General features: G+C 43.8%; 2 protein-coding genes across 2 annotated transcripts in view; both read left to right on the top strand.

Annotated features, from left to right (window-relative positions):
• Positions 1–22,810, top strand: part of ZBTB9 (zinc finger and BTB domain containing 9) — a 251,104-nt gene extending 228,294 nt beyond the window's left edge. The window contains exon 2 of the mRNA XM_044083511.1: positions 19,973–22,810. Within this exon, the coding sequence (XP_043939446.1) occupies positions 19,996–21,516 (1,521 nt within the window). The 5' untranslated portion in view covers positions 19,973–19,995 and the 3' untranslated portion in view covers positions 21,517–22,810. The remainder of the gene's footprint in view (positions 1–19,972) is intronic.
• Positions 1–23,198, top strand: part of LOC122811581 (uncharacterized WD repeat-containing protein alr2800-like) — a 1,490,464-nt gene that overhangs the window by 198,386 nt on the left and 1,268,880 nt on the right. The gene's annotated exons all lie outside the window — the stretch shown is intronic.

Below are 23,198 nucleotides of genomic sequence, written 5' to 3'. Positions count from 1 at the left end.
CCCTGCCTAGGCCCAGACCACGACGTCTCGGTCTGTTCAGCCTGTGCTTCCTTCAACCGACGCACTCTTAGACGTCGGGCGGAATTTGCAGAGGAATTTTTTGGGGCTAGTTTTGCTTACAATATGCCGTCAGACTCCGACTTCACATTTAACAAAGAAACGGAAGGACAAGGACCGGCACACGCGGGCTGCGGTTTCGGCTGAAACCACGGCCAGGCCTACCGCGAGTGTCTCGGTCTCGGCTGAAACAGAGTCCTTGGTACTTCCGACCACCGAAACCGCTCAACCGACTACCTCGGCCCCGGAGGCCCCTACGGAATTGGTTATTGAATCTCCATTAGAAACTGGTGTCCTGGAACCTTCCCTCACCATTCCTCTAGACAAAACTACACCAGCATGTGGTGCAGCCAGGCCTCCTGCATCCATGTCCATAAAGGCTTTCCCTAGGGCTAAAGCTGCTAAACACCCAAAAGCTTTGCCTCCCAGGGTTATCCCTCAGGGACCCACTACAGGTTCACAGATCCTAAGTTTAGCAGAGGACCTTATTTCATTAATTAGGGGCTCACAGCCTCATCCGGACAGGGGCTCTCAACCTCCTCCAGATAAAAGGCCCAGGGTTGAGCCCTCTGATCCCCACTCCTCAGATGAGGCCTCTGATGGCTCTACTCTCTCGGACTACCAGGAGGAGGCTTTTTCGGCCTACGAGGATTCTGATGCAGAGGAATTTATCCCCTCGGCCTCCCCTCCTGAAGAGCTGTCCTTCGGGGAGACTCTTCACACTATGAGAGAGCATTTCCAATGGCAGGGCCAGGAATTCTCTGATTCCAGGAAGAGATTAAGGACCTTCTTGCATTTGCTTCAGCATAGACCTTTGGCTATTCCTCCTGTTTTGAATGTCATTGATGATGTGTACTCTGAGTCTAGCACAACCCCTGACACTCTCCCTCCGGCTCCTGCCAAACCCGATAGGTACTACAGGGTCCCGGACTCTCATCTTTTCCTTTACAAGGCCCACTCTGCTGATCCAGAAACTATTTCCCAGGGCCCTAAAGGGGTTGCAGCTGCCACTACTAAAAATCCACTCCCCTCTGAAAGGGAGTCCAGGGCTCTAGAGAGATGGGGTAAAAAAGTGTATACTTATGCTACTCTTTCTATGAGGGCTTTAAATTGTCAATTTCATATGATACAGTACCAAGAGTATTTGTTAGATGAATTGCATAAAAAACTGTCTTCACCTGAACCCCTTGATCGCAAATCACTTCAGGATCTGGTACATAACTCCCAACAGGTTAGCAACCATTTCTTGCAGTGTGGTTATGATGCATTGGAAGCTTCATGTAGGTCAGCTATGACAGGTGCAGTTATACGTAGGCATGCTTGGCTGAAGGAACAATCTTTGCCAGACCATGTTAAAGCAAAGCTTCTGGATGCTCCACTGGAAAAGCAAAAGTTATTTGGCTCCACTGCTCAGGAGGTCTTAAAGAAATTTGAAGAAAAGGCAAAATCTGTACAGTCAAAGATTTTCTTCAAGTCCAACCACCAAGATTCAGCAGAAATTGGCCTTCCAAGAATTGGTCCTTTCCAGACACAGAGAGATTTCAGAGAGGCAAGAACAGGCGTGCCAGATGTAGAGGGCAAGCTAGAGGCTCCTACAGAGGACGTCAATGGCAGCCTCCCAACCAGAGAGGTAGTGCAGGACCTACAACTGCTGTACAAGTACAGACTCAATGACTTTACTTTGACACCGCCAACCAGGGCTCAATTGGAAGCACCTTTGGGCAGAAAGCTTTCTTTATTCTCAGAAAATTGGCACAGTATTACAAGGGACAAATGGACACTACAAATAATAGACAAAGGATACAGGTTCCATTTCCACACATTACCAAAAAGAAAAGGCATGCCAGACCTGCCACCAAATCAAAGGGCAGAGGCTTTGAAACAAATCTCCAACTTAATGCAAATGAAAGCTATAGAAAAGGTTCCTCTCTCAGAACAAGGCCAAGGATTTTATTCCAGACTATTCCTTGTTCCAAGAAAAGAAAAGCAATGGAGGCCTATTCTCGACTTGTCTGCACTGAATACTTATCTCATTGTGCCAAAATTCAAAATGCTGACTCTACAGCAACTCCTTCCCATGCTGGGCAAGGGGTCTTGGCTGGTAACTCTGGACCTCAAGGAGGCATACCTGCATGTCCCTATCAGACAAAGTTGCAGAAGACACCTCAGATTTCTTGCAGGTTCAGAGCATTATCAATTCTCAGCATTGCCCTTTGGCTTATCTACTGCGCCCAGAGTATTCACGAAATGCCTGGCATCAGTAATTGCACACTGCAGACTTCAGGGGATTCAAATATACCCATATATGGATGACTGCCTTATACAAGCGGACAGCCAACAAACTTTGGTAAAACACTTGAATTATGCCATCCACCTACTTCAGGCCTTGGGATATACAGTCAACATTCACAAGTCAAGACTTGTTCCATCCCAAAGAATAACTTTTCTGGGTGTGAATCTAGACACAACCACCCAAATGGCTTACCTCACAGAAGAAAAACAAAGTCAACTACCGGATTACTTCAAAAATCTGTCAAGACAAACTCAATTGACTGCAAGGAAAATCCTGCAGGCCCTGGGTTACATGGCTTCTTGCATTCTTCTGATTCCACAAGCAAGGCTGCATATGAGGAAACTACAATGGTACCTAAGGAGTTTATGGACTCAGCACAGTCACAGCTTGGAAACTTTGATACCACTCCTCCCATGCCTTCAAAAGGAATTTCTGTGGTGGGCTCAAGCAAGCCAGTCAAACAGGGGTCTGCCCTTCAGCAAACCAATAGCCAGCCAAACCATTACAACGGACGCTTCAGACCACGGATGGGGAGCGCACATGGAGGGCAGATGCATTCAAGGACTATGGTCACAAAAAGAGCTACGCATACACATAAACCAAAAGGAAATGCTGGCAGTGATTCATGCAGTTGAGGCCTTCAAACTCTTTCTGCATCAAGGCCACCTGCTAAGGACAGACAACACCACAGTTATGTGGTACATAAACAAGCAAGGAGGCACCCATTCCTACCCTCTTTGCAGACTGGCAATGAATCTATGGGAACTTTCCTTGAAACTCAATATAGAGCTGCAATCCCAGTTTGTGCCAGGAAAGGACAATATACTGGCAGACAGCTTAAGCAGAAACATCATGGATGCGCACGAATGGATGCTGCACCCAGACATCTTCCTTCAGATAACACAATCATGGGGAAGGCCGGACATAGACCTCTTTGCCTCCCCCCACAATCATCAGCTGAAGAAATTCTGCTCAAGGACATACCACCCACAAGCATGGAAAGTGGACACCCTCTCTTTCGGCTGGAGAACTCTTAACAGTGTATGCATTTCCACCTCTTCCATTAATGACCAAGGTCTTACTGAAGATCAGGACAGAGCAGCCAAAAGTGATTTTGATAGCTCCGGACTGGCCAAGACAGCACTGGTACCCACTGTTAAAGAGCATGTCACGCACGAAACCATGGCCTCTTCCACAATGGCCACTTCTCCTGACACAGCACAATTACAAAACTCTGCATTCCAACCTGAAAACCTTGCAACTAACAGCCTGGAAAATACCTTGATTCCTCCCCAGGATAGGCTATCCAAGAGAGTGAAGGATATCATCATGGAAGCTTCATGACCTTCCACAAGAAAGGCATATTCAGCAAAATGGAAAAGATTTCACATTTGGAGCACCACAAAGGGCCTAGATGCGAAAGTGATGAACATGGCACATATTCTGGAATACTTGGCAGAAATGCTCCACAATGGCCTGTCTTACTCTTCCATTAAAATTCATGCTTCAGCAATTTCAGCAGAGTACAATACTGATCCACCAGTCTTCTCTCATCCTCTCCTAAGACAGTTTCTAAGAGGAATTAAAAACATCAATCCTCCAAGGAAACCACCAGTGCCTACTTGGGACCTTAACTTCGTGTTGGAAAAACTAACTTGCCTCCCTTTGAACCAGCAGCATCTGCAGAACTACAGTTCCTGTCTTGGAAGACTGCCTTCCTTCTGGCCATAACCTCAGCAAGAAGAGTATCTGAGTTACAGGCCCTCATGGCAGTGCAGCCATTTCTTATTTTTCATCAGGACAGAGTCTCATTGAGAACCAATCCTTCATTTATGCCAAAGGTGGTATCCAGGGTCTCATTAAACCAAGCTATTCACCGGCCTACCTTCTTTCCGAATCCACAAAACAAAGGGGAAAAGCTTCTGCACACCCTGGACATACACAGACAGTTGCGCTACTACTTGGACAGAACTAAAAGTTACAGAAAAACTGACCAGCTGTTTGTAGCATATGCTGCTGGTGCACAAGGAAAAGCAATTTCCAAACAGACAATTTCAAAATGGATAGGAAACTGCATTCGTTTTTGTTACTCCTTTCATGGAAAAACTGTGCCAGCTAACATTAGACCTCATTCCACCAGAGCCACAGCCACCTCCACAGCCTTCTTAAGAGGGGTGGCTACCAAGGACATTTTAGAAGCTGCTACATGGAGCTCCGTGCATACATTTTCCAAGCATTACAATTTACCTTTATATTCCAGATCCAGAGCAGGCTTTGCTATGGCAGTCCTGCAGGGAATTTTAGCTACACCATCCTTTACATAGATCCTCCACCCCCAGATTGGCTATGGTATTCTACCCATATGTGATGACTGCAGATGCATCCTTGAAGGACATAGTACAGTTTTGTACCTACCATAAATGTAGATGTCCGATAGGTATGCATCTGCAGTCAGGTTTACCCTCCCTCCTTCCCCTCTGTGGTATTTATTGGGTACCTTTCCCTCTCATAGCTAGCTGGGGTTATCTATTATGGTGTATTTGTTTTATATTTACATATATATATATATATATTTCTGTACATTTTTGGAATTTATTGCATTTCTCCAAATTTAGCCTTCCTTAGAGGGCACCTGGCATCTGGGGCAAGAAAAACTGAGGAAGATGGCGTCGGCTGACGCTTTTATACCCCAGGCGCTCTGACGTTGGGGAAAGGGCGACATCAGCCGACGCTGGACCCAGACTTTGGAATCCGGCCGACCGAAGGGCTGCCTGAGGCAGGACAACCCATATGTGATGACTGCAGATGCATACCTATCGGACATCTACATTTATGGTAGGTACAAAACTGTACTTTTTAGTAAATTGTTGGGTCAGCTAATCTGGATACTTGGTTATAAGCTCTACTTAGGTTGTGCATTTAAGTACAGAGGTAATGTAATACATTCATTTTGAATTTCTGAGTTCTAAGTATCAGTTCCTTGTTATGATTTCTTTTTGTGTTTGAACATTTAAAATACAGAAAAAATATTACTTTCAGAAACGTATAAAATACCAGTGGATGTCCTTCAAGAATGCAACTGCAGTCATAACATGTGGGTTGTCCTGCCTCAGGCAGCCCTCGGTCGGCCGGATTCTAAAGTCTGGGTCCGACGTCGGCTGATGTCGCATTTCTCTCCGACGTCAGAGCGGCTGGAGTATATAAGCATCAGCCGACGCCATTTTCTTCAATCTTTCTTGCCGCGCGGTGCCCGAAGCAGAAGCAGTTCGCAAGTGCCGGTCGGTCAGCTCCTGTATTCTACGATACCGAAGTCATCAAAAAAGCTAAGTACCCCGTTGGGGACCTTTTCTTGCCTCAGCCGATGTCAGAAATGACTGAAAAAGTTAACAATTGTCTTTTTTGTGGTAAACAAATACCTCATAAGGATTTCCACTCTTACTGCCTCCCTTGCCTGGGCCCAGACCACGACGTCTTGGCCTGTGTAGCCTGTGCTCGCTTAAACAACCGCACTCTCAGGCGCCGGGCGGAGTTCGCTGAAGACTTTTTCGGCGATAAATTTGCTTATACCATGCCGTCGGATCTTCCGACATCGCAAACTCTCAAAAAGCGAAAAGACCGGGACCGACATCCTCGGCCCGCGTCTACTACCTACTCCATGCCAAAACCTAGCGCGAGTGCTCCGGTTCCCTCTGAGACGGTCTCTCCACCGCTCCGAACCGAAGACACCGCAGTACCGACGACTCCGATTCCAGATATTACTCCGACACCAGTTATAGGTTTTCCTCCGGATACCGAAACCGAGGAGATGCCCGAGACCATTGCTGTAGACAAGGTCACTCCTGCACGTGGAGCTGCCAGGCCTCCTATGGCCATGTCTATTAAGGCCTACACTAGGGCTTAGGCAGCCAGCAAAACAAAGCATATTAACTCTAGATCCTTACGTCAGCCGACTCCAGAGACACAAATTATGTCCATGGCTGCTGATTTAATTTCCATGATTAGAGGTTCACAGACCCATCCAGAGAGAGCATCCCAGCCTCCTCCTGATAAAAGGCCCCGGGTTGAACCCTCTGACCCTACTCCTTCAGATGAAGACTCTGAGGGCTCTGTCCACTCTGATAGCCAGGAAGAGCTCTTCCAGACCTATGAGGACTCAGATGCAGAAGATTCCATTCCTTGGCCTCCCTCCTGAGGATATTTCCTTTGGGGAAGTTCTGCACACCATGAGGGAACATTTCAAGTGGCAGGGCCAAGAATATTCTGATTCCAGGAAACGCCTTAGGACTTTCCTTAAGAAGCCTCAGCACAGGCCCTTAGCTATTCCTCCTGTACTTGATGTTCTGGATGATTTGTATTCTGATTCTAGTGCTACCCCTGATACTCTCCCTCCTGCACCAGCCAAGCCAGACAGGTATTACAGGGTCCCAGAAACTCTTTCCCATTTATTCAGGGCCCATACTGTTGATTTGGAAACTATTTCACAGGGGCCTAAAGGAGTTTCAGCCTCCACCTCTAAAATCCTTTGCCCTCCAACAGGGAGGCAAGGTCTTTAGAGAGATGGGGTAAAAGGTTTACACTTCCACTACTTTATCTATGAGAGCTTTAAATTGCCTTTTTCATATGTTCCAATATCAGGATTATCTCTTAGAAGATTTACAGAAAACACTAGCTTCTCCTGATCCTTTAGACAGGAAGACTTTGCAGGAAGCTGTACATAACACTCAGCAAGTAAGCAATCACTTCCTGCAGTGTGGATATGATGCACTGGAAGCTTCATGTAGGGCAGCTATGACAGGGGCAGTGATGCAAAGACATGCTTGGTTAAAAGATCAACCTCTACCAGATCATGTAAAAGCAAAACTTCTGGATGCACCTTTGGAAAAGAACAAGCTTTTGGTGCAAATGCTAAGGATGTGCTAAAGACCATTGAAGAAAAAGCAAAATCAGTTCAAACTGTAAAGGATTTCCTCCAGGTTCAACCCCCCAGATTCAGTAGGAACTGGCCTTCAAAAAACTGGTCCTTTCCTAATCCAGAAAAGTTTCAAAGGGGTAAGAACAGACGTGGCCGAGGAAGAGGCCAATACAGAGGCCCTTACAGGGGCGTCAATGGCAGCCAGGAAACCAAAGAGGTGGCAGGGATTTCTCCTGCCCAACAACCACAATCTCAATGACTTTCCTCTACTACCGCCTACCAGGGAACAACTAGAAGCTCCCTTGGGCGGAAAATTATCTCTGTTTGCAGAAAACTAGCACAGACTGACAAAGGACAAATGGATTTTGGACATTATAGACCGAGGGTACAGGTTTCATTTTCATACCCTACCAAGAAAACAAGGCATGCCAAATCTACCACAACATCAAAGGGCAGAGGCTATCAAGCAAATCTCTCTGCTAACTGAAATGAAAGCAATAGAAAGAGTTCCACAACAAGAACAAGAACAGGGATTTTACTCAAGACTGTTCCTTGTTCCAAGAAAAGAAAATCAATGGAGACCAATACTGGACTTGTCCGCATTAAACACCTTTCTCATGGTACCAAAGTTCAAAATGCTGACTCTGCAGCAACTCCTTCCCATGCTGGGCAAGGAGTCGTGGCTGATTACTCTGGACCTCAAGGAGGCATACCTGCATGTCCCTATCAGACACAGTTGCAGAAGATACCTCAGATTTCTTGCAGGGCCAGAGCATTATCAATTCTCAGCATTGCCATTTGGCTTATCTACTGCCCAGAGTGTTTACAAAATGCCTGGCTTCAGTAATTGCTCATTGCAGGCTCCAGGGTATACAAATTTACCTGTACCTGGACGACTGCCTCATACAAGCGGACGACAAACTGATGTTGACAAAAAATCTGGAATATGTCATACGATTACTTCAAGCTCTGGGATACACAGTCAACTTCCAAAAGTCAAGACTGCAGCCATCCCAGCAAATAATCTTCTTAGGAGCCAAACTAGACACAGCCTCTCAAATGGCTTACCTGACAGAAGACCAGCAAGAGAAGTTAACTCAATACTTCAAAGATTTAGCAAAACTCACCCAGATGACTGCAAGGAGATTCCTACAGGCCCTGGGTTACATGGCATCCTGCATTCTACTGGTTCCATTAGCAAAACTACATATGAGGAAGCTTCAATGGTACCTAAAAAGCGTTTGGTCTCAGCACAGCAACAACTTGGACACAAGCATACCACTCATTCCATGCCTACAAAAGGAATTCCTATGGTGGGCCTCGGTGAGCCAGGAAAACACAGGTATGTCATTCAAAAAAACACAGATAACACAGACCATGACTACAGATGCCTCAGACCTCGGATGGGGGGCGCACATGGAAGGCAGATGTATACAAGGACAATGGTCTCCAAAGGAAACACATCTGCATATAAATCAAAAGGAAATGCTGGCAGTAATGCATGCTATCGAGCCTTTTCAAAACCAACTCCAGCAAGGACATTTAATGATACGGACAGACAACACCACTGTGATGTGGTACATAAACAAGCAGGGGGGCACTCACTCTTATCCCCTTTGCAGACTGACAATGCAGCTTTGGGAGAAATCACTGAGTCTAAACATCCAGTTACAATCACAGTTTGTTTCAGGAAAAGGCAATGTGTCGGCGGACAGCCTAAGCAGGAATTTCACAGATCCACACGAGTGAAGGTTGCATCCGAAGGCTTTCAGACAACTCACTTCGACATGGGGCAAGCCAGAAGTGGACCTGTTTGTCTCTCACCTCAATCATCTACTACCAAAATTTTGCACAAGGACATACCATCCAAAGGCTTGGAAAATAGATGCTCTTTCATTCAACTGGAGCTCCCTAGCAATCTATGCATTCCCACCTCTGCCACTGATGACCTCAGTATTACTAAAGATCAAAGCAGAGAAGCCCAAGGGAATCATAATAGCTCCGGATTGGCCAAGACAACACTGGTACCCACTACTACGGAGCATATGTCACACCAGGAGGTGGGCCCTCCCTCGGTGGCCTCTACTTTTGACTCAGCACAATTTCGAAACACTGCATCCAAACCTTCAGACTCTGCAGCTAACAGCCTGGGAGATCCCATAAATAAATTCAACTTACCTCTCTCTAAGGAAGTTCAGCGGATACTAACAGAGGCTCGAAGACCGTCCACCAGAAAGGTCTACTTAGCCAAGTGGAAAAGATTCAGCAATTGGAATACCAGCAAAGGGCATGATGCATCATTACTGAACATCCCACTTATCTTGGAATATTTGGCAGATATGTTACAGAGTGGCCTCTCATATTCATCAATAAAAATACATGCATCTGCCATTTCAGCTAGATACAACACTGATCCTCCTGTTTTTTCTCACCCCTTACTAAGACAATTCCTCAGGGGAATCAAGAACATTAAGCCACCAAGAAAGGCCCCAGTGCCAGCCTGGGACCTCAATTTTGTTTTAGAAAAACTGACTCTACCTCCTTTTGAGCCAGCAGCTTCAGTTGACTTGCAATTTCTCTCATGGAAAACAGCTTTCCTGTTGGCAATTACCTCAGCAAGAAGGGTTTCGGAACTACAGGCCCTAATGGCAATACCACCCTTTATTATTTTCCACAGAGACAGGGTTTCATTAAGGACCAACCCTACCTTTATGCCAAAGGTGGTATCTAGAGTTTCTCTAAATCAAGCCATTCATCTGTCTATCTTCTTCCCCAATCCTGAGAATAAGGGGGGAAGGCTTTTACATACCTTGGACATTCATAGACAACTTCGATACTACCTGGACAGAACCAAGGCCAGTAGGAAGTCTGAACAGCTTTTTGTAGCTTACGCCCCTGCAGTCCAAGGAAAAGCAATTTCAAAACAGACTATTTCTAAATGGATTGGACATTGCATCAGATTCTGTTATTCCTTTCATGGAAAGACTGCTCCAGCCTGTCAGACCACATTCCACCAGAGCTACAGCCACCTCTACAGCATTTTTAAGAGGGGTGCCTACAAAGGACATTCTAGAAGCTGCTACATGGAGCTCCGTGCATACATTCTCAAAACACTACAATCTCCCCCTATATTCCAGATCCAGAGCAGGCTTTGCTTCGGCAGTCCTGCAGGGTCTGATTGCCACACCATCACTCTCCTAGAGCATACCTCCTCCCCCAGCTAAGCTATGGTATTCTACCCACATGTTATGACTGCAGTTGCATTCTTGAAGGACATAGTACAGTTTTGTACCTACCATAAATGTAGATGTCCGAGACATGCAACTGCAGTCATTTCCTCCCTCCATACCCCTCTATGCTTAGGGTCCACTCCTATCCCCCTCTCTCTTAGCTGGGGATATCTGTTATGGTGTATTTGTTTTATTGCTCATGTATTTGTTTGGAATCCTGTTTTTGTCTTCCAATTTGATTACAGCCTTCCTTGGAGGGCACCTGGCATCTGGGGCAAGAAACACTGAAGAAAATGGCGTCGGCTGATGCTTATATACTCCAGCCGCTCTGACGTCGGAGAGAAATGCGACATCAGCCGCCGTCGGACCCAGACTTTGGAATCCGGCCGACCGAGGGCTGCCTGAGGCAGGACAACCCACATGTTATGACTGCAGTTGCATGTCTCTCGGACATCTACATTTATGGTAGGTACAAAACTGTACTTTTTAACGATTGTGTTATACAAACAAAATTAATTTATATGTTCAGTTTTATTCATTTGATACAAAGGAACATGCTCATGTTTGTTTTGAACTGAATCTAAAGACATTTGAAGTATTGATGATGTGAAAGTAAAGTAATAAAGCAACAGCCTGAAAGTCAAATGATGGGTTGCATTTTTAGTGCATTTCTTAAATACAGCAGACACTATCTCTAGCTCCTTTTGCACACATATTGTCAAAGTAGATGCCCTCTTGTGTTGTCATATAAGCTACTGACAAATAAAAGCTATATATTTTCACATGCGTATCATTCCCTGCATACATACACACTGCCTAATAAGCCATATCAGCGTCTTTTTAACTGTCATTAAGTGACAGCAGTGGTGAGATCACTTTCACGCACAGCCTGCTACCGCTCCTGTACAAGGGTACCTGCTTTTTTCATACACCTTTGCTTTTGTTTGTGAAAGAAGGAAGGATGGGGGGTTAATCTTGCTGCTGTCTGATACATATGCCCCCCTCCCAAACAAGTCACATCAGCAGTTATCGTGTAATTGGCTTTTGCTGTCAAACACAGGTTGTCACCCGAGATGCAACTTTTTTTGTTTGCACCTCTGTCTCTGATTGTGATGAACCTCTGTCTCTGATTGTGATGAAAGTGAAAGAGACTGTGGTCAAAGTAATAAAATTCACCTTTGATGTCTGATGTTTACATATATGTACACAAGCATGCTGTATCAGTGATAGTTTAACAGTGAGCGTATAATTGCTCTGTGCTTTCACAAGCCTGTTCAATTTCTTCAGAGATACCACACAACAAGAAACATTTTTATTAAATTATCACTTATGACATAGGCAATCATATATTTATATAACTAAAAACAAACCAAACCATGTCAACATATTTTACTTGGAAACAATGTACATCACATACAATCTATTCACTCATTGTTAAACATTACATAGCTCATTCAAATCCTGCCTTCTCTTAAACCTCATTCTCCTCCAAAGCATTATTCTGCTTGTGTTTTCCCAATTCCCATTTTTTCTATGTGATTTACTCCTATCCTTTTCTAAAGATCTAATTTCTATTGGTTTTATCTGTTACTATATTCACTACTTCTAGTACAGTTAGTTTAGACTTTGATTTCCATTTTCTAGTAATTGCTTTTTTGGCAGCCACCATAATTAGATTCAGCAGTGCCTTACTATGTCTAGGCAATTCCGATTCTGTGTCCTAGCTCAAAAAATAATTTCCTTAAGTTATACCAATTTGCTCACCCAATAGTTCTGAAAGCGAGGTCTGCAGAGGAATTTTTAATGTCTGTCAAGTCATCACACTCCCAGGAGATACGTTCCTAATTGCCTCTTTCTTCCCCATCACACCTCCAACATTTGCTATCTACCTGAAGAAAATTTCTGTAGAGACTACGTGGAGTATCAAAATACCTATGTAAACACTTCCAAGCAAGGATTCTAAATCTGCTAGACTTTGTTGCATGTTTGGGAGTCATACATATATCCCTCTATTATTTCTTTGTGAATTGTTTATCCAGTCTCTTACCAATCCTTTCTAGCCTCCTCTTACTGATTCTTGTAGTTATCATGCAATATTTTATATGCTGTACTAATTATCCCTTTTTTTAACAGCAGCTTCTGTTTTAGAGTCTTCCAGAAACACTGTCAGTGCTGGTCTTTCACTCAGGATCCCCCTATTTCTTTCTCTCTGCCTTCCCTATCAAATATTGACATCAGAGTATAGGCAATCTCTAACATGCAGTCCAAATAAATCCTTTTCGTCTTCCAGTCTGTCACCTTTCCCCTCTCTAATTATTTGTTGTCAATACCTTGGTTCCTTTGCCATTTTTCACCAGTAAATTCCAGTACTTCTTACCTGTTATCTAGACCTAATTGCAGTCCCTGTGTTGGCTTTTATTAGAGTAGTTTCTGCTACTTTATGAATATAATATTCTGTATTATTATCCTTAAGGATCTGCATCCAAAATCCCACTCTCCCCTTGTTTTTTGAGCCTCCTTGTTTCATCATTATCCCTTTCCAGTTTGAATTATGGCTTTCTGCTTGTGCTATGTATAAAAGCCTCGACTGTTACTCAACTCAACTCCAACCCAAGAAGACTGAATGCTGTAATTAAATCAAAAGGTGCTTCAACAAAGTGTTGGTTTAAGGGTGTGCACACTTATGCAGCCAGCTTATTGTATGTTTTTATTTTTTATATTTTTTTCCCTAACAGATTTGTTTTTCAATTGAATTGTACAGGTTATAGGTCACATTAAAGGTGGGAAAAGTTTTGAAATGATTTATTGTGGTCTCATTTTTTTTATGTCACAGAAACCTGGCATTTTAACAGGGGTGTGTAAACGTTTTATATCCATTGTAAGTCTTGGCTCCACAGCACATAAATAACACACTTGGGGGTTTGTCATGCAATGGATATGAATTAGGGAGTGTCCCTCACTCTTGTAGGCATTGTAATCCCTCAAGGCTAACTTGCACCCAGCACTCCCATGTGATCTACACTCTCCACTGAATATTCCACTATGAGAATATGCATCTGAGGCCTGTACTCCCATATCTTCCCCTTAAGAGAGGTGAACCAGCATTCCTGCTTCATTCACATCCCACTCCTCAGCTCCAGCAGTGCCTGAGAAGCTAATCAAACTTGGATCATAGTTAAGAGTTTTCTCTTGCTCTACATAAAAAAAAATCATTATTTTAAGGGGGAAGCATATGAAAACTGGGTTATCTTCGTATCCACTGGCCATTGCCTCTGAAGACGAGATAACTTAGCCCTTGCAGTTAAGAAGCTAAAACATCACTCAGAAATCGGACTTCAAAGGGTGAACACTTCTGCTGGGCATATTTTTATCCACACCATGCTGGCTTGTATCTATACTGCTTGGTTTCTAGCTGTTTTGTTGGATGTTCATTGTGTTACCCTGCTGCAGTCATCACACTTGGGTTATCCTGCCGTCAGGCGGTCCCGCAGTCAGCCCGAATTCCAAAGTCTTGGTCCGGCGTCAGTTGCTGTCACTTCTTCCCTGACGTCAGTGCACCAGGGGTATATAAGAGGCATCAGATGCCATTTTTTTCAGTCTTTCTTGCCGCGCGGTGCCCGAAGCAGAAGCAGTTCGCAAGTGCCGGTCGGCCGACACCTGAGATTTTCGATTTGAATTTCAGTCCGAAGTCTTCAATAAAGCTAAGTACCCCGTTGGGGAATATTTTCTTGCCTCAGTCCGATGTCAGAAAAAGTTAACAATTGCATTTCTTGTGTGAAGCAAATACTCATAAGGACTTCCATTCCTATTGTATTCCTTGCCTAGGCCCAGACCACGACGTCACAGGTTGTCGGTTTTGCGCTAGGTTTAATAAACGCACTATCAAATGCCGTTTTGACTTCGCACGGCATTACTTAGGTAGGAAATTTAATTATATCATGCCGTCGGAGCAGCCGACGACCGCAATTCATAAAAAAACGCAAGGATAAGGACAGGCAGCCTAGGAATAAGCCAGACCCCGAGGCCTCAGCTGGGCCTGTCGCCGGTTCTCCGGTTTTCAGTGAGGCGCCTACGCAGCCCCTGACGACCGCAGAGCTGGAACCCCAGACAGCTGCTGACTCCCAAGCGGAGTCTACTAGGCCAACACAGCCATCTACCGACAACTGAGCAGAATTAGACACCGGTGCAGAGGAAACCCCTTCGGTTGCAGAAGGTGTCTTCAGACCGACTACACTCACCATTAAATCTTATGCTAAGCTTAAAACTTCTTTAAAGCCTAAGAAAACTGTTCATCAGTCTACAGGTCAAGGCCCCATGCCTAAGAAACAGATGCTTAAGATGGCTGAAGATTTAATTACCCTTATCGGGGGTTCCCATCCCCCTCCTGATAAAAGACCAAGACAAGAGGAGGATTATGCATCCTCTGACCAGGTTTCTTTCTCCTCAGATTCTTCTCAGGAACAGGATTACACTTTTCCACTTTATGAGGATTCTGATGCTGAAGACTGTATTCCCTCAGCATCTCCCCCTGAAGACTACTCCTTTGGGGAAACGTTACATACCATGAGGGAACATTTCCACTGGGAAAGCCAGGATTACTCAGATTCTAAGAAAAGGCTCCGAGAGTTCCTTTTATTACCCCAGCACAGACCTCTTGCTATCCCTCCTGTTTTAGATATTGTGGATGATGTCTACTTGGAGTCTAGTTTAAATCCAGACTCTCTACCTCCTGCTCCAGACAGATACTACAGAGTACCTTACTCACACAAATTCCTTTATAAAAGCCCTATAGCTGACCCAGAAACCATTTCCCAGGGTCCTAAGGGAGCAAAAGCTTCTATGGCTAAAAATCCTGTGCCCTCTGAAAGAGATTCCAGAGGCCTAGATAGATGGGGAAAGAAAATATACACCTCTGCAACTCTGGCTATGAGAGCATTAAATTGCCAGTTTCACATGTTGAAATATCAACAATTCCTGATGTCTCAGTTAAAACAAAAAATGAGCACACATTCAGAACAGCCTGAATTCAAGGAAATGCAGGATCTGTTGCATGCAGCTGAACAGGTGGGCAAGCATACTTTACAATGCGGTTTTGATTCATTGGAAGCTTCCTGTAGAACAGCTGTTACCGGCTCTGTCATTCGTAGACATGCTTGGTTAAAAGAGCAAACCCTCCCTGACCATGTTAATAGAAAATTATTAGATGCACCTTTACAACAAGATGTATTATTTGGTGTCGAAGCAGAAGAGGTTTTAAAGAAAATGAAGGATAAGGCTAAATCTATGCAAACGGTCAAGGATTTCTTGCAGGTACAACCCCCTCGCTTCAGCAGAAATTGGCCAACAAAAAATTGGTCCTTTCCAGCTTCAGACAGATCACAGAGGGGCAAATACGGACGCCCAAGGGGCAGAGGTCAGTCACAGGGCCCTTACAAACCTCACCAATGGGGTTCTGCTACCCATAAAGGAGGAGAGGACAGGCCGCAAGCTAGCAGAAGGCCGACACAATGACTCTATCCTCAAACTACCAAGCAAATCTCTCCTGGCAACCCCCTTGGGAGGAAAACTAGCACTTTTTGCAGACAACTGGCACATCATCACAAAAGACAAATGGGTTCTAAACATTGTCTCTCAAGGATACAGATTCCACTTTCATACTTTACCAAGGATCAAAGGAATGCCATACCTGCCACCAAATCAATGGGCAGAGGCACAAAAACAAATTGCAGCTCTCATGAACATGAGAGCCATTCAACAGGTACCTTCACAGGAGCAAGGACAAGGATTTTACTCAAGACTCTTCCTAGTTCCAAGAAAGGACAAAGCATGGAGACCCATTCTGGATCTTTCAATTCTGAACACCTATCTGCAAGTACCAAAATTCAAGATGCCAATACAACAGCAGCTTCTTCCCATGCTGGGCAAGAATGCTTGGCTAGTCACTTTGGACCTCAAGGAGGCATACCTGCATGTCCCTGTCAGACAAAATTGCAGAAGATACCTCTGCTTCATTGCAGGTTCAACGCATTATCAATTCTCTGCACTGCCCTTTGGCTTATCTACTGCGCCCAGGGTCTTCACAAAATGCCTGGCACCAGTAATTGCATACTGCAGACAGAGGAATTCAAATATACTCATACCTGGATGACTGTCTTATTCAAGCAGAAAGCAAGGACATTCTTTTACAGCATCTGGCATTTGTCAAACACCTTCTAAGTTGCCTAGGGTACACAGTAAACGAAAAGAAATCAAAACTAGTGCCCTCACAAAACATAATATTCTTGGGTGCCAGCTTGAATACAATGGCCCAGATGGCTTATCTCACGCCAGACAAACGACAGCTGTTTCAATATTTCAAAATAATGGCAACAAAGACCCAACTCCCTGCAAGAAAAATTCTGCAGGCCTTGGGATTCATGGCATCTTGCATACTACTAATACCATTTGCAAAACTGCATACGAGGAAATTACAATGGTACCTGAAAAGTGTATGGAGTCAGCACAGCCACAGCTTGGAAACAATGATTCCAGTCATTCCCTGCCTTCAACAGGAGTTTCTATGGTGGACACAGGCATGTCACCTCAACAAGGGTCAGCCTTTCACCTTACCCACAGCCAGGCAAACTATGACAGCGGATGCATCGGACTATGCCTGGGGAGCACACATGGCAGGACAGTGCATTCAGGGCAAATGGACTACTGAGACACCTGAATATCAATCAAAAAGAAATGCTAGCAGTGCAGAATGCCCTAACAGCTTTCAAGGACCTTCTACACCCAGGACAACTACTAATAAGGACAGGCAACACCACAGTTATGTGGTACATAAACAAGCAAGGGGGAACACATTCCTACCCTCTATGCAGGCAAGCAATGACCTTGTGGAACACTGCACTGTCTTACCAGGTTCAATTACAAGCACATTTCCTGCCAGGAAAGAAAAACACATTGGCAGATGACCTAAGCAGAAACATCATGGATCCACACGAATGGAAACTAGATCCACAAGTATTTGCAATGATAGCTCAAAAATGGGGACGCCAAGACATAGATCTGTTTGCAAGCCCCCACAACCTCCAACTTTGCACAAGGACCTTCCATCCACTAGCTTGGAAAGTGGACGTCCTCTCATTCAGTTGGAAAACAGTAACAGTGTATGCCTTCCCTCCACTGCCTCTTCTAGCAAAGGTACTGCTGAAAGTCAGATTAGAGGCCACAAATGATTCTCGTTGCACCAGACTGGCCACACCAACATTGGTATCCAGTTTTAAGGAACATGGCCCAGGGCCCACCATGGATTTTGCCACAAATTCCTCACCGGCTCCCCCAGCGAGACAATCGGATTCTACACAGCCAGCTCAAAACTTTAAACCTGGCTGCATGGCAAATTACCTAAACAACCAGCCAACACCTTTATCCAAAGCTGTTATGGATGTCATTCTGGAGGCCAGGAGGCCCAGCATCAGGAAAACCTATTCAGACAAATGGAAAAGATTTTGCGCCTGGAACCAGGCTAAAGGCCTAAATCCCCTGGAGCCGAACATTCCTCAGATTCTACAATATTTAACTGAGATGTTACACAAAGGACTTTCCTTTTCATCTATTAAGATCCACGCCTCAGCAATTTCAGCTCATTACAGCACGGATCCTCCTTTATTTTCATATCCACTCCTAAGACAGTACCTCAGAGGGGCTAAGAACTTAAGACCGCCAAGGAGAGCTCCAACACCTACTTGGGATCTCAACTTTGTCCTGGAAAAGCTTACACTGCCGCCCTTTGAACCAGCTTTTTCAACTGATTTAAAATTTCTTTCATGGAAAACTGCCGTACTACTAGCAATAACCTCAGCTAGAAGAGTCTCAGAGCTACAGGCACTAATGGCAGTGGAACCTTTCATCATTTTTCAAGACAGAGTTTCTCTACAAACTAATCCTTCCTTTATGCCAAAGGGTGGTATCCATTGTGGCCCTAAACCAAACCATTCACTTGCCCACCTTCGTCCCAAATCCCCAGAACACAGGAGAAAGACTCCTGCACTCTTTGGACATTCACAGGCAATTACGTTACTACTTGGATAAAACTAAGGCTTTCAGAAAAACTGACCAGCTCTTTGTAGCCTATGCTACAGGATCACAAGGAAAAGCTATCTCAAAACAGACCATTTCTAAATGGATAGGACATTGTATATGTTTCTGCTACACACATCATGGGAAACCAGTACCTGCTAACATTAGGTCCCACTTCACCAGGGCTACAGCTACATCAGCAGCCTTTCTCAGGGAAGTGCCAACCAAGGATATTCTGGAAGCTGCTACTTGGAGTTCAGTGCACACCTTCACCAAACACCATCACTTACCTCTTTAAGACTAGAGCTGGTTTTGCCACTGCGGTTTTGCATGGCCTACTAGCGTCTTCTAACCCTGTTTGACTCCACCTCCCCTCCTTAGCTTTGGGATTCAACCCAAGTGTGATGACTGCAGCAGGGTAACACGATGAACATAGTACAGTTTTGTATCTACTATAAATGTAGATGTTCGAGTGTTCACCCTGCTGCAGTCCAGGTTACCCTCCCTCCATCCCCTCTGAACTAGCTGAACTTATCTCTACCACTTTATCCTATTCTACCTCTGTGGTGTATTTGCTTGTATGTAAGGGTTTCGTTTTATTTTTATATAGCCATATGTGTGTGTGTGTGTGTGTATGTATATATATATATATATTTTTTTTTTTTGCCTACCTTTTGGGGGCACCTGACATCTGGGGCAAGAAAAACTGAAGAAAATGGCATTGGATGCCTCTTATATACCCCTGGCGCACTGACGTCCGGGAAGAAGTGACAGCAACCGACGTCTGACCAAGAGTTTGGAATTCGGGCCAACCGCGGGACCGCCTGACGGCAGGATAACCCAAGTGTGATGACTGCAGCAGGGTGAACACTCGAACATCTACATTTATGGTAGGTACAAAACTGTACTTTGTAGTGCCCCATAGTATTAAGTCTCTGTTTTAAAGTACATCAGATATTAAACAGCATATTGCAAAGAAAGATAGTATTGGATGTGGAGAAAAGGTTTCTGTTAGCCAGCATCACTTTAACATCAGGAGGGGACATGTTGGTCCATTTAGCATGTATGACAATGAAAAAAAATTCACACTGAACTTCTGGAATCATCCAGTGATTTTGCGCTTTCATATTGGATGTTCTAACTTTCATATATGCCAATCAGTATATGCAAATTTATCTTATTAGCAGGGTTAGCACAGTAAAATTTGTTGTATGTGAATATACTTAATTCCAGTAAGCTGTTGATTTTGCCAGATTTTTTCACTAATGGATAATCCATCTTCTGTGTATCTGACAACTTCAGAACAAGAACTTGCATATTATAGAGGTTATTGAGAAAAACATGTATGATAGCAGCTTTTATTAGTTTAGCTTGTACAGCTAACATTTTTGACATGTTGTATTTCTTCCGTAGGATCTTGTCTGGAAAGAAGTAGTATGGAAATAGAAAACAGTATGATACAGATAGACTTTCCAAACTACAGCGTTGCCTTACTTGACAACTTCAACAAACATCGAATGGCAGGAAAATTCTGTGACATTTCCATTCACACTCAAGGCCAAGTATTCCAGGCACACAAGAGTGTTCTTGCTGCTTCTTCTCCTTATTTTCATGATAAGCTCCTTCTGAATGACACCAACTGCATAGTATTGCCACCCGTGATTGATCCTCAAGCTTTTGAAAATATCTTGCACTTAATTTACACAGGAAAACTGAGCCTGCAGCGAGAAGAAATCCCAAGTTATCTGATGGTAGCCAGTGGATTACAAATGTGGCAGGTGGTAGATCGATGCTCTGAAATCCTGAAAGAGAGGGACAGTAGCCAGTCAAGACCACTGTCCAGCAGAGCCAGCGAAAATCAGTCGCCCAGCAGTAGCAATTATTTTGCTTTCAAGGAGGATGGGGAGCCTGGAATGAATGATAACTCTGGCCACAGAAGAATGGCTATCAGAACATCTATCCAGTGCCAAGATCATGATGTTATCCGTGTCCGGGTGCCAAATGATGATGAAGATGAGCCAACTGAGATTTGCAGTGGCTCCTTGGACAAAAATGTTAGAATAATCATTGAGGAAGATGATGATGGAAATAATATGGCCAGCTGCTCATATGCTATTCCCTCAGATGATCGTGTGATTTTAACCCATCAAAACATGAAGGCAGTCTACATAAAACAGGAGAGGCTGGAAGAAGAGGCTGCCACAGTGGAGGCTTCTCGGACCCGTGAAACAAATTTTAAGTCTCTGGACTCTCTACACATGAAGACAGACCAAAGGTCACTTAGCATTTCAGATATTCCAGCCTACTGCAAACCTCCCGAGTTCCAGGCAACAAATGAAGTGGATTACATAATTCCAAACCCACAAGGCGCTGAAACTAGGATTGGTGAAGATGGTCGTGTACTTACTAGCTCTGCTGGCTTCTCTCACACTGTGTCTCGCCCTGTGGATCTGCATGGAAATGAAATAGTAAGCCATGCAAGCCATGGCCAAGTGGTCCATGCCCCAGTAAAGATTGTTGCAGCACCTGATGGCAAAAAATTTGGCTGCCTCTGTGGGAAACGTTTTGCAGTGAAACCAAAACGTGACCGGCACATCATGTTGACTTTTAGTCTGAGGCCATTTGGCTGCTCAGTCTGCACCAAAAAGTTCAAGTTGAAGCATCATTTGACAGAACATATGAAGACTCACGAAGGGAACTTGTATGTGTGTGAGGAATGTGGCAGAAAGTTCAGAGTGCAGAGCTGCTATTTAAAACACAAAGAGCTTTGCCGTGGGCCAAGCTGGGCTGCCACTACCTGGAACTACAAGGGTAACAGACTTGGTGGTACTACAGATAATTTGAGAGACTCCATCTGTAGTAAAGTTGATGGAAGTCAAGAAGACAAAGGCACTGTATGGACAACTGTAACAGGAAGTGCATCAGGAGTTGGTGGGAGAAGTGGAGTGACTATATAGATGGGGTACTTCCCCATTTCATTCACAATTTTTTGTGCTGCATAGCATTCCTTAAACATTTTTATATGCAGTATCCTTGCTGTGCAGACACTGCAGATGTAACTATCCAGGGCTGTAATGTGGAACAGATTTGTTTTTCTACTGTATCCAAGAGTAAAATTATAGAACACACACAAGTAACATGCTGATTGATATCTGTTGACCTCAGATGCATGAAACGCCCTTAAACACATCCTTTGATACAAGGTCCACTTGTAATTAAAACAATGAATTTGCTAGAAACCTCAGGCCCTTGACATGTTTCTTGCTGTTGCATACAAGCATTTTACATAACATTGCAGTATGTATCCCTCTGCTGAATGCTCCCAGATACTTAAACACAGTAATGATTCATGATGTCCATGAAGATACTGCCTGTGTCAGTACCAAGACTGTGCAGAGAGAGGTGTTCTAGAGGTACAAACACCACCCCTATCTAAGTAAGGATATTTAAAACATTGGTATCTGCTGTTATAGTACAGACACTGGAAGAAAAATAATAAGCACTTTGCTGGAGCAGTGACAGCAGTATGTAGTACCAGATTTTACTATGGACTTTGCCATTGAAGTCTGCCTTAAATCTAATATTTTTATGTTTTTACAGTTTATTTATAAAGTCCTTCCACTGTGATTATCTTACCTAAATGGCAGTGGAATTCTGCTTTTTTTCACAAATTTGCAAACCACAGATTACTAGAGAATAAGAAGGTTAACAGACTTGATGAAGTTTGCACAAGTATCTAGTCTGCTGTTTTTAATCCTCCTCTTTCAGTTGTGGTGAAAATTAGCCTTCATTTTCTCCAGTAGTGAGGGGACTCTGCAGTCTAAGTGTTAATACCAGTTACTACAGTGATTTCCTTTTGCAGCGTGTTGGTTTGAAGTGTAATCCAGTGTTTTAAAAATTGAGTGGAAATAAACCTGTTCATATCCCACTTCATTTATTGCCTGTTAGTCTGACCTTGAGAATGCAGATTGACTCAGAATTGCATCATACTCCCCTGGCATTAAAATGTGATGCCACAGAAAAAAAATACTAGATTAGTAGTCTGCACTTTCGAGTCAATAAATTTTATCTACTATCACATAAACAAGCTTGGGTAGCACTGATTTTTATTTTGCCAGCTTTTGAGTGTGGCAAGACATAAAGAGGTAATAATTCTTGACGCACTTTACAAAGATGCATTTTTATTTAAATTAAGATAAACAAGGCAAGTTTAATCTGTGAGACCTGCCAATTAAAGCTGCACTGTGACTATTTTGGATATTTTTTTGTTTATGATGTGTATACTTGTATTGGTCTTGTCTTTTTCTCTTGTTTTATTGTAGTTCATTTTACTCTAAATTTATTTTTTTAGCTTAAAAGAAAGCTCTTGGTTAGGGACAATTAGCAAACATTTCTGTTGCATTCTTTCACTGCAGAAGAAGTGACTATATCTGAATTGTGAGAGGAGATGAGAAGTAATATTTTTATGTGAGGTAATCAGTATTGTGGTTAAATCCATGAGACCTGCCAGCTAATGCTGAGTGTTCCAGATTTTCTCCCACCCTACACACCCTCTTCCTGATGTAATTTTAAAGCCAGTGGCTTTTGCGTTGCCTGACCTTATGTAAATTTGACTTCAGGAGTTCCTGTCTTTCTTCTT

The sequence above is a fragment of the Protopterus annectens genome, chromosome 9.part0, assembly GCF_019279795.1.
Source record: "Protopterus annectens isolate FY-2018-M chromosome 9.part0, PAN1.0, whole genome shotgun sequence".
Lineage (NCBI taxonomy): Eukaryota > Metazoa > Chordata > Ceratodontiformes > Protopteridae > Protopterus > Protopterus annectens.
The sequence above is the reverse complement of the archived record's forward strand: the minus strand, read 5'-3'. Positions and strand labels throughout refer to the sequence as shown.